This window comes from Cupressus sempervirens, chromosome 5, assembly GCF_028749045.1.
Source record: "Cupressus sempervirens isolate cs-2001-9-10 chromosome 5, ASM2874904v1, whole genome shotgun sequence".
Lineage (NCBI taxonomy): Eukaryota > Viridiplantae > Streptophyta > Pinopsida > Cupressales > Cupressaceae > Cupressus > Cupressus sempervirens.
The window spans coordinates 81,194,367-81,209,272 of NC_143122.1; the positions used below are offsets into that span (position 1 = coordinate 81,194,367).

General features: G+C 35.1%; 1 protein-coding gene across 1 annotated transcript; it reads right to left on the bottom strand.

Moving 5' to 3' along the window:
* Positions 1-490: 490 nt before the first annotated feature.
* On the bottom strand, positions 491-3,867 carry LOC149554653 (late embryogenesis abundant protein At5g17165-like). The gene is made up of 2 exons (XM_089828716.1): positions 3,599-3,867; positions 491-968 (listed from the first exon to the last, which is right to left on the bottom strand). Exons 1-2 carry the CDS (start codon positions 3,736-3,738, stop codon positions 707-709), a joined length of 402 nt encoding a protein of 133 aa, XP_089684842.1. The 5' UTR covers positions 3,739-3,867; the 3' UTR covers positions 491-706.
* Positions 3,868-14,906: the final 11,039 nt, after the last annotated feature.

A 14,906-nucleotide genomic window follows, 5' to 3' on the forward strand; every position in this document is an offset into this window, starting at 1 on the left:
AGGCACACCCATCCTTTCATAATTCTTCTAAGATGAGAGCTTGTGTAGGAAATCAGCTCTAGATAAATTTCATTGTTTAAAATTGTTGCATGAAAACTGGAAAACGGATTTGTTTTGAAAATGATCAGATGAATCCTAATTTTGTGTCCTTTGATTTCTTGCAAACAAAAGAAAAATAGAAGGGTACTGTGGACTGATAAAACGGTTGGCAACCCAAAAACAAGCAATCTGACTATATAAAGCTGCAGTGAGCACCACCAAACATCAACAAAGTAAGAGTATTACAAAAAAATCGTAGACAAGACTATCAATCATTGGTACGTGAATTCACTTTTTAACCCAAATAATGTGACACAAAATTTACCAAAAGAAAACGTGTGTCAAAACTGCAAAAACTCATCTCCTACCAATACTTCGTAATATCGTAACTTACTGTCGGAAAACAATCTAATATATGGACACAAGACAGCGAGAGAATAAATACAAGAAGTTAAAAAATCACAATCAGAAACCTTTATGTTTATTAACAATATGTCCAAACTTGTCAAACAGAATTCACACATGGGTCCTTTCACAATCATACCACATATATCTGCAAATGTAGTGAACTATTGTATATGTATTAGGCCTTAAGACACACTAGCACTTCTGCTTATTCTTAAATAGGTAGACTGCAGAACTTTACATATATAGAGTATTTCAGTCATCAGTTACTGGGCTGCTTCTGAACGTCTTCCAAAGGACGGAACCACGCCTGCTGCTCAAGAACTGAGTCACCACTCTTCTCATGAGAATGGGGATGATCACCACCGGTCCAGTTATTCTCCTCCGCAGGACCAAACACTCCAGTTTTGGGATGCGGAACCCAGCTTTTCTGAGTTTTAGGCTCAATAACATCCTCAGGAACCCTATTCAACTGAGCACCATCATCTTCATTCTTCTCATACACTGATGAATGTACAAATCTCCTGCAAAGTCCCAACATGATTAATTAGACTCTAGCATCCAAAATGACTCAAGTCTTTTTTCAAATGAGCTCCGTCATCTTCATTCTTTCTCATGCAGTTATGAATGCACAAATCTCCTGCAAAATCCTAACATGATTTATTAGGCTCTACATCCATTCACAATGACTCAAGTGATTTTCATTTCATGAGCTCTCGTGCATCCTAAGATTTAAAAGCTTTCCAAGCTTTTTGAAGCATGCCTTAGCCATAAAAAGCTATTTTATAAACATATGACATATGCCCTTACCGAGCAACATCCGATTCCACACTCTCTAAATATCAGATTCGATATACTGACAAGTATTCACCTGATAATCATATGTAAGAACGTAATTTATAACTTGTGAACAAAGTTTTCAACCTATAAAGGGGGTCTTCAGCAAGGCACTCTCATACAGTTAATTTGATAGATTTAAATGTCTATATGATAAACAGAAAGTGAAAACAAACAAAATTTTTGTTAGGTGTGACATCACCATCTGGGGGATTTGGAAAGGTCTGTGCTCAAATCATAGTCTATCCAGGTTTTTCAGTGTGCCTAAATTAAGGTAGAACCTCAACTAGAGAGTGGTTTGTGGGAAAAAATTTAAGTTCTAATCCCAGCATCATGGGAGAATTGAGAGGGGTGGACATTGCTGGAGAGGCACATGAATACAGAAGACAATACAGAAGAAGATATCGCCGTGGCAATGTGGCCAAAGTTAGAGCCTTGCCTGATGTGTGGCTTGTGGCGTAGAAGAACTGAGCAGTATGAAACTTCTTGAATGAGGGAAGAGACGTATTATGGATGCAGAAGAAAATTCAAAAGAAGATGAGCCATACAATAAATTTCAACCTCTTTCCTTTCTCTTTCCCTTCTCTAAAAAGATAGGAGAGGTGAATAATATTTCCACATCCTTCTCACAAATCTCCTGCAAAATCCTAACATGATTTATTAGGCTCTAGCATCCATTCACAGTGATTTTCATTTCATGAGCTCTCGTGCATCCTAAGATTTAAAAGCTTTCCAACCTTTTCGAAGCATGCCTTGGCCATAAAAAGCTATTTTGTAAACATATGACATGTGCCCTTACCGTGTAACATCCGATTCCACACTCTCTAAATATCAGATTCGATATACTGACAAGTATTCGCCTGATAATCATATGTAAGAACGTAATTTATAACTTGTGAACAAAGTTTTTAACCTATAAAGGGGGTCTTCAGCAACACACTCTCATACAATTAATTTGATAGATTGAAATGTCTATATGACAGACAGAGAGTGAAAATAAACAAATTTTTGTTAGGTGTGACATCACCATCTGGTGGATTTGGAAAAGTCTGTGCTCAAATCATAGTCTATCCAGGTTTTTCAGTGTGCCTAAATTAAGGTAGAACCTCAACTTGAGAGTGGTTTGTGGGAAAAAATTTAAGTTCTAATCCCAGCATCATGGGAGAATTAAGAGGGGTGGACATTGCTGGAGAGGCACATGAATACAGAAGACAATCCAGAAGAAGATATCGCCGTGGCAATGTGGCCAAAGTTAGAGCCTTGCGTGATGTGTAGCTTGTGGCGTAGAAGAATTGAGCAGTATGAAACTTATTGAATGAGGGAAGAGACGTATTATGGATGCAGAAGAAAATTCAAAAGAAGATAAGCCATGTGGTAAATTGACAAGCTAGTTATTAATGACACAAGTGAAGGCGATCCACAAAGCATATCTATCAAATGATGAGGGAAGTGTCAACCTACACATTATCTGCACTGACCAGCATATTGTTTCTTGTGAGGTTGCAGTAGTTTCCCGTACTGATCTGCACTCTTCCCTCACATGACAACGTGAAGACTGGAATGCTGAACCATAAAGATCGATAAAAGGATACAGACACTGGTAAGGGCTGTTTGGACAGGGGAAGGAAAGATGGGCATGGCTCACATACCCACTTACGAATTTTTAAGCTGTTTGTAAAGAATTAAACTGCAGGAACTAGAAAAGTGTCGATGGATTTTGTTCCAGATTTTATAATAATAGAACAAGAAAAGAAAGCAAAATGGGCTTGCCTATAGAAATCTCAGTGATATATCGCCCCATATTTCTTTCTGAATTGAAAGGTAACTTAGGATTAAAAATTCTATGATGATTAACCGCAACCAATTTCGGGGTGGAACAAGCTTGTTGAGTAGCACATGGCTCTTAAGATACTGATCAGCCCATCAATTTTTCTCCGAAAACTTTACCAGTATTTAACCTATCAAGTATGCCTTGGTATGTGATCAAACTGCTCAAATCTATTAAAACAAAAAATTTCTGCAGCCAAAACTAGAGAACCGAAAAGGTCAATTTCCTAGGCCGTTATAAAATTGTGTTGCTTTACACAATTCAGACCAAGAGCAAGATATCTGGAGGTCTCAATTCAGACAGAGGGCGAGATATCCAGAGAGACCTCCAGATTAAATATGCATAACCCATTGCATAAAATTGTGGCGCTTTACACAATTCACTCATAAGGCAAGATATAGAGAGAGACCTCCAGAGTAAATAAACAACACAACCCATTATATAAAACAGAAATGGTGCACCCAAAATCAAATTGCTTTTTCGTCATACCTGAAAGATCCCTGAATGACACTGTTTTGAAGGATGTAGGGTTGTGCAGATGTAGGATCCCTAAGATTGCCGCAGATGATCTTGTTGACTCCTCTGACAACTCCAGTGATGAAACCTCGCATCTGCAAATTTGCTGCCATACAATAAATTTCAACCTCTTTCCTTTCTCTTTCCTTTCTCTGAAAAGTATCCACTCAGACTCCCTATATCTTGTGATCGTCTACAGTAATGGACAATCTTCTCTATCTGCAACAAAATGCCCTGTAATTATCCCGTGGCCTTTGCCAAGACCCTGGGATTTATCCACCGAACAAAGTATATTCTACACGGACCTCATGAATATGCTGTTTCTGTTTGACCCTACAAGAGTCTTTCTCTTCCCCGAAACATCCAGAAAAATACTCCAAAATATCCCCCCACCCCATGCCAACTCAATGACCGTACCCAGATACCTCCATAGCTACAGTCCAAATGAAGAGTTAAAGCGGAAATGGATAAGGAGTTGTTGGCACAATGTCCCACCTACTTTTCGTCTTCAGACACCCATGTTTGTCTACCCGTCGTACTGGACGCAGGTACACGTTTGTAACCATTTGACCAAAGCAACAAATAATATTTTCATTTCATTTGCTAGGTACATTAACTTTGATATTAGTTGTTAAATAAGTACCTACGTTGATCTCACTTATCTTCAAACTTGATATTTTTCGGTCATTTCAATTAGCATCTAGAACTTTGATTTTAGTGTAAGATATCTTTATCAAATCATATCTAGATAAGATATGGAACTGTGTGCTTGACCTGCAAATTGGTTGCATTAGCGAAAAGAATAATATACAAAAACAACAAATCTATTTTTCTTAACAACAAATCTATTTTTTTTTGTTTTTTTTGCATAGTAAGTTATTATTATTTTTTATCTAACATAGGAATTGGCAATGATATAGAAAGAAGAGTAAAATATTGAAGACAGACGAAAATATTGGTAGCTTATTAAAGATGTGGTTGGTGGACCTCGAAATATGAGCAACAAGAAGTGAGTAGAAATGGGAACTTGCAAGCAAAAAGAACGATAAGGAGAGGTGAAAAATATGTGGAGAAATAAAGATACTGTATAAAAAAGTTAGAATATATATTTAAAGGACATGGAATTTGGAAGGTTTGGTCACATTCAAGGCTGCCAAACAACTCTTCGTCATTGGAGACCATCTAGGGTAACTCCACTTGCTTCTATTTTATGAAATATTTATTAGTGCTCTGTAAAGTTATGATAGATAGATAGATAAAATTTTAACGTCCACGAGGCTAAAAATAGCCTATGGGACAACAAGACAACTCAAGCAGACTTAAGTAGCAATGTTCGTTGCTTGTGCAGGATGATGATGAGTCCACCCAATTGCTCAATGTACTCTTCGTTGAATAGGTTATGCCAAGAACTGTCACATATAGTGTCCGCAAATTTATCTCTACTACTCTTGTAGACCTCACATTCTAAAATAAAGTGTTGTTCAGTTTCCACTTTCCCAGAATTGCAGAATTTGCAAATTCTCTCTTCCCAAGCCTCCTTTGGCCTCTTCCAACGTCCGGTCTCACAATGAAGTTGGTGAGAGTTGGTTCTCAGCTGAGCAATAAGAATTTTAGCCCTCCAAAAAATGTTGGCTCCTATGTATGCTTTTTGGAGTTGATCACAAGCGAGGTTGAACTCATTTATATAATATAATTTCTTCCTTCCGATATCGCTTCCCCAATTTCTCTTGTAGAATTTCTCCATGACAAAGACCTTTATTTCTTTATTATTTGTGGGGGCACATATTGAATTGAATATTCCATTTACTCATCCATTTGATGTTTTGTTGCATCCATGTCCTTTTTTGCTTACATAGTGTGTCACTAAAGACAACTTTAAGCCATCTATCCTCTTCTATTTTTTCGATTCTTTTTAGATAGCTTAGAAGGCGAACCATAGCAAGTGCCTCAATAGGAGCAACCCCCATTTCACTTAGCACGATATCATATGGAACAGTACTTTTGATTTTAAACTTGCTTGTGATCAAGCGCTTTTGGATTCCTTCGATTTGTTTCCATTGTGCTATAGTAGTGTTGTTGGCCCATAGTTTACACCCGTAAAGAACAACTGGCAGCACAAGAAGACCGAACAAGGTTTGAATAGTTTTCCAATCCCACAACTGTGCTTCATGGCACCTATTCTGAAGAGCATAAAAAGCCTTCCACCCACCTAATATCCTTTTATACCTGCAGCTAGACCAGCTTAGTTTTTTGTTCAAATCGATGCGAAGGTATTTATACTCTGCAACTTCTTCAAGAACACTTCCATTGTAATAAAATTCATGTTGGTGTTGTTTTTTATTATTAGAGAAAATCATAACCTTAGTCTTGTTGATATTGACCTGCATCCCCACCATTCCGCAAAAGCGTTCAAGAGAAGATAGATGATCTTGCAAACCACAGGCAAATTTGGCAATTAAAATGAGATCATCCGCATATAGAAGTAGCTTTATAAAAAATTCACCTAGCTGAATGCCTTCACCCTTTTGCATGTTTAACCACTCTTCCAGTTTGTCAATATATAAACCAAACAAAGTAGGAGATAAAGGGCAGCCCTGTTTGACCTCGCTATCGCTCCTAAAACATTCTGAAATGTCATCTGAAGTTTTGATTTTAACTTTCACCTCTTTGTACATCCTATGAACAATAGCTTTGAGATGTATAGGAATCCCCAATTCTTCCATCCTAAACCAAAGCTTGTCTCTCAGGACGGTGTCAAAAGCCTTTTTAAAGTCGAAAAAGCAACAAAATACCTCTTCCTTTTTCTCCCACTCTTTTTCAATAATGTGTCTCAAAGTGACATAGTGATCCACTGTCGAGTGCTTTGGCCTAAAACCAGCTTGCCCTTTAGCACATTTATGGTTTTCTTCTGCCCATTTGTTGATCCTAGTTTCTATCATGCTGCCAAAAAGTTTAGCAAAGAGGTGATTGATCATTATAGTCCTGTAGTTGGAGGGATTGTTAACATCACCACTCTTAAAAAGTGGTATTGCAACACTGAATGTCCAATCTTTCAGAAACCCTTCTTGGCAAATTTTGTTGAAAATTTCAGTGATGTGCAGTGCAAGAGTTTTCATACCCCACTTCAGATATTCTACTTAAAGTGCAACAAGGTCTTTTGCTTTACCTCCACCTAACTACTTAATCCCTGCCTCTATCTCTTGCACAGTGAAAAGATTTGTATCATCATTGACCAAAGGTGGTTGTCCCACTCCACCCTCTTGTTCATAAAGTTTCTTAGCATATTCAAACCATTAGGTGGCAGTAATATTATTATTTTTCATTTTTTTTCTCCTTGGTTGGAGTTCTTTCCAAAAACATTTGGAGTTATTTCTACCCAAGAAATTTAGCTCCTCTCTCCTTGTGAACATAAAATCTGTTTTTTTCTTCTTTAGGATCTGTTTGTAGGCCTTAAAGTCAAGGTTAGTTTTATTTGACTCCCTTAGGTTTTTCCTAGCCCTCTTGCATTCCTTATCAAACCAAGCATTGGCTGGAAAACAATTAGTTTCAGATTTTATATTTTTTGCTCTCTTACATTTTGAAAGAGCCTCATGAATCAGATTTGATAAATCATAACTGTTAACACCATGTTTATACATAGGGTGTCTCATACAAAGTTCCTCGAGAGTAGCTCCAAAAGTGTTACTGTTTTCTGAAGTTAACAAAATTATGCCCTGAGAAGGGGGGTATTGAGGGCCTTGGGTTTTTGCTCCAATCTGCCTATCCTTTACCCAATACAAATTTACGTACAGCGGTTTATGATCTGATTTGAGATCCCAAATGTGCTCTCCAATTTCAACTTCTTCAATATTTTCATACAAATTCTACGAACAAATTACATAATCTACCACATTTGCCCCATTGTATGTGTTGCAAGTGAAAGTGCCTGACTTAGCCCATCTAGCCAAACCATTAAAAATTATGAGATCAAATGTGCCACATAGAGTGATCAATTCTTCCCCAAAATGATTGCAGCCTTTAGCATCTTCAGATATTCTTTCCCATTGATGATTTCTTTCTTCTGTGAGCCAAATAGGGTTGTCATTTACTTTGGAGCTGAAAATACTTGCTTGCCAATTTGTTGTCCTAGCATTGAAATCTCCAACAAGAAGAACATCCCCACACTGCAAAAAAATAGCAACATCTTTCTTTAACACAGCATAGGGGTCATTGTGATATAAGCCACACTTTTTATAAGTTTTAGATACTTGTGGAGCAAAGTAACCAGCTGCAATCCTGATAAGAGTGTTATTTTTCACAATTTTGAGCCATATAAATTATTTATTAGAATCAGTCTTTTCCAACTGAATGACACGACCTTCCCTTTCTTTTACTAGAACCATTATACCTCCATGACCTTTACCATTTCCCACTACCTCATTCCACACTGCCATCTTCCAGTAGCCTTCAAACAATGGGGTCTTACATCCCTCATGCTCATGTGTCTCTATAAGACAAATAATGTCTTTGCCTTCCACAATAGGTCCTAACCGAGGCCCACGTCTCCATGGATAACCTCTGCAATTCCAACAAACTAAACTTAAGGATGCCTGGATTAAGCTTGATTGCTATTTGTTTTGATGTGAAAGACTCAAAGTTGAGTTATTATCGCTAAGCGTGATTACTGATCTTGTTGTATTGCTGCATGCTAATGTGTTTTTTGTCACACCTTTGTTGCCTTCTTGCTACCCTTCATTGGAGCGGTGGCCAAAATGAGCAATAATCGCTTTTCCCTTGAACATCCAAGTTCTTTTGCCTTCATTTCTAGCTGTTCTGATTTTTTCCATTTCCATTCTTCTTTCTACTTGTTGTCTCATGGTTAAATCCTCCTCTACAACAAAGCGAGAACCCCTCAAGAGCTATTTTTTTGTTAAGTAGATTTTGTTTGTCGTTAATGCTAGGCATGACTACCTTGATTGGCCTATTTCTCTCAGCATGTGGTTTGCCAATCCTCCAAGCTTGACAGATTTTTCCTTGCCACAACAACACATATTGTAGAAAATTCTTCGTTAAGTCGAGGGTGTGTACGCCTTCCCCATAATCTTTTATCCCTTTGATAATTATATTGGATGCCCTACGCTGCCTTTCCTTGACCTCTCTGTCTTGTGTGTTCACATGAATCTTTGCCTCTTCTCTTGCCATATCAAGGTGTTTTTTGTTTTTGTCCCAAGTTTTGGTGACTTTTGAAAAACTTCTCCTCTCCTCTTCAACCCCTGCCTTTCCCAACGAATTAGTGTGAAGAATCGTTCTCTCCTTATAATGAGATGACTCGGTATTTTTTGTGACCTTGTTTGTTTCCAATGTAGCATTCAGGTTTTTCCATTCATAAGGCGATTTTTTGCCAATTTACCTATGCACATGGTTTTTGTTTTACCTCGCATGTTTCCCAATTTTCCTAGTGTATTGATAAAAGTAAACTATAAATTTATTTAGGGAAAGTAAATTTAAGAAAAGAATAAAAGAATATATGTATACAACAACCAAAGAGGTGATTTATTGTAATTATTATACAATGAGAAGAGGTTGTACCACTTAACTTAGTAATGTATGAATGTAAAAAATAGGGTATACTTGAGAGTTTCATGGAGATGCAAATTCAATAAATGTTTTTTTTCATTATTTAATGTTGTAATGAACATTGGAAACCATAAAAGTAAAAACATAGTGAGATCCATAAACCATTAAGTGAAAATTGATAGCAACATTTTTGGAGCAAGAAGTGAAGGAGGAAAAGAGGAACATGTTTCTAATCTAAGAAAAAAAATTGCTATAAAAAAAGAAAATAGAAGTAGTGGTATTTAATATACATGAAATACAAGGGCATGATAAGAATGCAAATAGGGGTTGCAATGTTTAAACATAATGGAAAAGAATATCTACAAAAAAGTAGATAATGTTATTTTAGAATTTTGACTTATAGAGCACAAGAGGCAGTTAGTCTGTTTCACAAACCCCAATGGGGTAAGTTGGTAGTTAGTCCAACAATCCCCCCTCAATGTTACCCAAGGAGATTCGAACATGTGGTCAAACTCCAATACTATGTGTTATAAGTTAGGGTTATTGTTGCACCAAAATATTGACTTATCAATGCTTGATACAACCACTAAACTTATAGAAGATATGAGGTAGAACTTAAGTCATGTCACGAATCCCAAGGGGGGATGTTGGCGGTTAGTCCAACAAGAATTTGTAAATAGATTTTAGTACCTTGTTGAATGTGATGTGACTGAAGCCCATAAAAAGAGTAGATAATAAAGGTGGATTATTGTTGACAAGATTTTGAATGGTGTCTATTACATTGGAAGTGCAAGAAAAGAAAAAAAAAAAAAAAAGAGAGATGATCAAAATATTTGAAAGCAAATTGTGTTTTAATAAAACAAAGTGGATGCCCTCAATAGTAGAGAATATTTTTTGATGTCAATGCAAAGACATCGAATATTAAATTTGAGAAGAGAAAAGGTCAAGTAAAGTTACAACTAGTGAAAAATGTTGATGGTTTTCATATGTGATCACTATTTTTATTATCCTCATATGTTTATATTTTATCATAACCAACCATAAGTATAGGGTATGTAGGGAAATCGAAAAGAAAATTTCAATAAATAATAGATTTTTTGTGAAATACAAACATGCAATTCAAACACAGACAAGCATAACATTTGTACAAATGATAAAGAAGTAGAAGTGGAATGACATGTAGAAAGGAGTCTACTTGACTAATACAACATTTAGAATTACAATGGGAAATTAAAAAAATCACTTTTTATTTTCTTTAACATAATGGGATAAAGACATATAAATAGGAAGCTACATCACATAGTTTTCATTTTTTGTTCAACATTTGATATGCATTGAAGAAGAATCAAGAGATATGGAGTTAATAGAATAAGGTTGATAGAAATCGAAGGTTCTAAGAAAGTTTTCAACAATTAACCAAGTTTATTAAAAGAAATAATTGTTTAATTATAGAAAATTGTGCATTGTATCAACCACAAACCTATCATCTTGTATTTGTTTCTTAGTTTATAAACAACGTGGATGAACAACCAAAATGAATGAAAAATGTGACAAGGGCCAACAATATGTCTAAACCATCTAAGAAAAAATGTATCTATACCTATGAAAACAATTAGTGTACATCACACTTAAGAAATTGGATCATGCAACAACATTTATTCATTTGGGTCATTTATAAACATAAAACAAACCCAAAAGGAATGAGCTTGTGGTTCAGACAGTAGAAAATTAATAAATTAACCTTACTTATGTGATTCAACGGTGCATAGAAAAGTAAGAAGAATAAGAGAAATACCACATTTGTTTTTTTTTTTTTTTTCATGTTTTCATTTACAGTTGTCAACAATTTATTATGAAGAATACACACCTATCTATGTTGAAAAGTTAACTTGGCCACATTTAAAAAATCAAATCTCCCACAAACATGTGATCAATTGGCCACTTTCTTGTTTCGTTGCTTTAATTCTTGGCATTTAATTTTTAAAATAGTAGTATTAAACAAATGAAAGGAATTGGTAATGTCAATATTAAGATAACTCAAAAACATAATCTAGAGAAATATAGCCAATTGATCATGTATGTGTCAATGCGTATAGGTGAGAATAGCAATCAATGGTAAACCACCACTTTCACACTATGCATTAGGAAAATATGACAAAGGGGGTTCAAAAATGTAAAACCCCTTTTTGATGAAAACTAGATCAACACTAGCCAATAGATGTAAAAGTCTTAATGCAACATTTACACCTAAGAGGAAGTGTTCATTTCAAGACTCTTTGTCTTTTACAGGTGTACTTTTTCATTTAATGTAAAGAAATGTGATTTGTATGCAAGGAAATTATAGTGGTACACTTGTTGGACACTTTTCTATTGATAAGACTATGAGTTTGGTTAGAGAGAAGTACTTTTGGCCACAAATCTAAAAAGATGTTCATAAATTTGTCAAGAGTTGCAGAGTTTGTTAGGTTGCTAAAGGAGATAGTTAGAATGTGGGTTTGTATAAGTCATTACCTATACATTGAAAACAAGGGAAGATATTAGCATGGACTTTGTTCTTGGGTTAGCTAAGACTCAAAGGGGCAATAATTATATTTTTCTTCTAGTGGATATATTTTCCAAGATGAATCATTATGTACCTTGCAAGAAGACATTAGATGCAATACATATAACTGATTTATTCTTCAAGGAAATTGTCAGGTTGCATGGGTTAAAAAATAGCATCGTTTCACATTAGAGACACTAAGTTTCTTGGTACTTCTAGAAAACACTTTGGAAGAGGTTGAATACCAATTTGAAGTTTAGTTCTACATTTCATCTGCAAACCAATGGAAAAACAAAGGTTATGAACAGAAGTTTGGCAAACTTGTTCAAATACCTAGTTGGAGACAAACCAAGTAATTGGGATTTAGTTTTGGATCAAGTTGAGTTTTCTAATAACAATTTAGTGAATACGAGTACTAGTAAGATAACTTTTGATATTGTTACTAGAATGCATGTGAGGGGGATTAAAAACTCAAGGGATATTAGTCAAGAGGGAAAGAGAAGTTTTGAAGCTAAAGGTTATGCAGATTTCATGAAGACTTTTACATGATGAAGTGTAATTTGGCTTGGATCATAAAAATCAGAGGTACAAGGATTTTGTTGACAAAAATAGGAAACATAAGGAGTTTTAAATAGGTGATGAGGGTATGGTTCAACTAAAGAAGAATAGATTCCATGTTGGAATGTATAGATATTTGAAGATGAAAATATTTGGACCATGTAGGAAAAAATTGATAGTGATAATTTTTCTGAAGTTGAGTTGCTTGATGATACAAATATTTCATCGATATTCAATATTTCTAATTTATATGAGCACCATGAACCTCCTAATGATATAGTTATGGAACTAGATTATCCTAAGAAGTGGATGGATGAGATTGAAAAGATTTTGAACAACATGGTTGGTAAGAGCGACATAGGAAAGGATTATTTGGAGTACTTAGTTGAGTGGAAGAATAAACTACTTGAAGATAGTTCTTAGATTTCCCATTCTGAAATAGATCATACTAGTTTCACTCAAATTGGATATGGGTTCCGATGTGGACATTAGTTCTAAATAACCCCAATCATTTGATGTGAGGGCATATGAGGTTCGTGGAAATCTTGCATCATGTGTTCCTATTTTGTTCTTTGTTCTTGTTTACCTGTCTCAATCATCATGTTGTAAGTTGTTTGTCCTTTCATCCTAGCTTGTGTGATCCTATAGGATTAATGAAGATATATTTAAAAGTTTTCTCCTATGATCATGTGTCCTTCAGATTTCATATCGATGAGAATTATTTGGTTTACTCTTAGGTAGTGTGTTCGCCACTAGCACTTTAACCAATTGTTGATTTTTGTGGAGTAGAGTGTGATTCTTACATGCACTTGTTTGAGATTATTCATGATGATTCTTGGAACATGTATGGACTGATATCTAAGATAACACATTCTTATATTTTCATGGTCATGATTTTTTATCATATCTTTGTAGTTCATCCTGTGAACTATAACAAGTTTCCTAATTATTAGGAAGTGTAAATATTCTAGGTCCACCTATCTCTTGGAGTGATTATATATGTAACAAATTTTATGTACCTAGGGGAGTGGAACTTATGAGGGAGATCTAGAGATAAAGCTCTCATGTGCATAGTGATGGGATATATGATTGTATATGTTGTAAGGTTGCAACCGGGCAACCGGGTAGGCCTAGTTACTCGACATATTGCAAGAAACTTGTCATTGAATATGAAAGTGTGTGCTTAAAATGTGAGCACACTTCTATGAGTCATTATATCCAAGATTGCTCAAGAATGAGGTCTCAAATGGCGGCTCATAGCTCTCTATTCATGGAGTGCAAGGATTTGTAATGAAGGTCCTCAATTTTGACCTAGTTTGTGCCCATGCAAGTACACCATAAAATGAGAGATTCAAATATCCAATATGCATGTAAATGGAGATGAAAGCTAATCTATATGATAACAATGCAAGATATAATCTATCAATGCAAGATCAAATCTATGAAAGTAAGATCTAAGCTAATATGAAAATGCATGAAGATCTAAGCTAATATGAAAATGCATGGATGAGATATGATAATGGAAGCCATGGATGCATGAGAGAAAAAGACTAGAAGATAAAAGTTCTCCACAAAAAGCTTTAGTATTCAAACTCCTTCAAAAATCACTTTCCAAAACTGCAGCATAACAATAGCATAGAGTGTGTGTATATAAAATGAGGAGAGGGCTCTCCCTTATAAAGAAGATTGGATGATCAAGATTAAGAAGCAAAAAGATTTAATCAAGGGTGGAGAAAGAATAATCCGTGTGAAATAAAGATCCACCAACGAGAAAATATGAAAAGAATTAAATGGAATCCCACTTAGAAATATGTGCATTTAAGTGTAGAGGAATTTTTAATTTTTAATTATTTTATTTCCTCTTTAAGTGGGGATTTATTTAATTAAAAGGGAGCAAGTTCTTTTAATCAAATAGGAAATATTTAATTAAATTAAAAGAGGGGTATTTCTCTTAATTAATTAAATGTAGATGAATTATTTAATTAAAAGAGAGGTTTTCTTTAATTAAATGGGGACTTATTTTATTTAATTAAAAGGGAGATTTTCTTTTAATTAAATAAGACTTAGGATAAAATGATCAACCTTAGAAAATATTGAAATAATTGAATTTGATCAAGGAAATTGATTTGAATTGATTTAATAAAATATTGCAAACCATTGATTCAAGAAATTGATAAATTGAATAATGGGGGCCCATAGTCTAGGTGACCATTTTAGGGTGCATACATTTGCCCCTCTTTGACTAATGTGCGATTGATTTGGGAACACATGGAGTCAAAGAAGAAATTGAAGTTTGAGGTCAATTCGGGATCACAAAACAACCTAAATGCGTGGTCGATTTGGGAACACATCAGGACAAAGAACACAAATAAATTTTGACTTGAAAAAATCAAGGATAAAATTGATAAAACTGAATCAAGGATTGAAGTTTGATAAGTACTGCAAAGAAATTGAAGTGTGAGGTCAATTTGGGATCACAAAACAACCCAAATGCGTGGTCAATTCGGGAACACATTAGGACAAAGAATACAAATAAAATTTGACTTGAAAAAGTCAAGGATAAAATTGATAAAACTGAATCAAGGATTGATGTTTGATAAGTACTACCCCCTCGTGATCAAAATC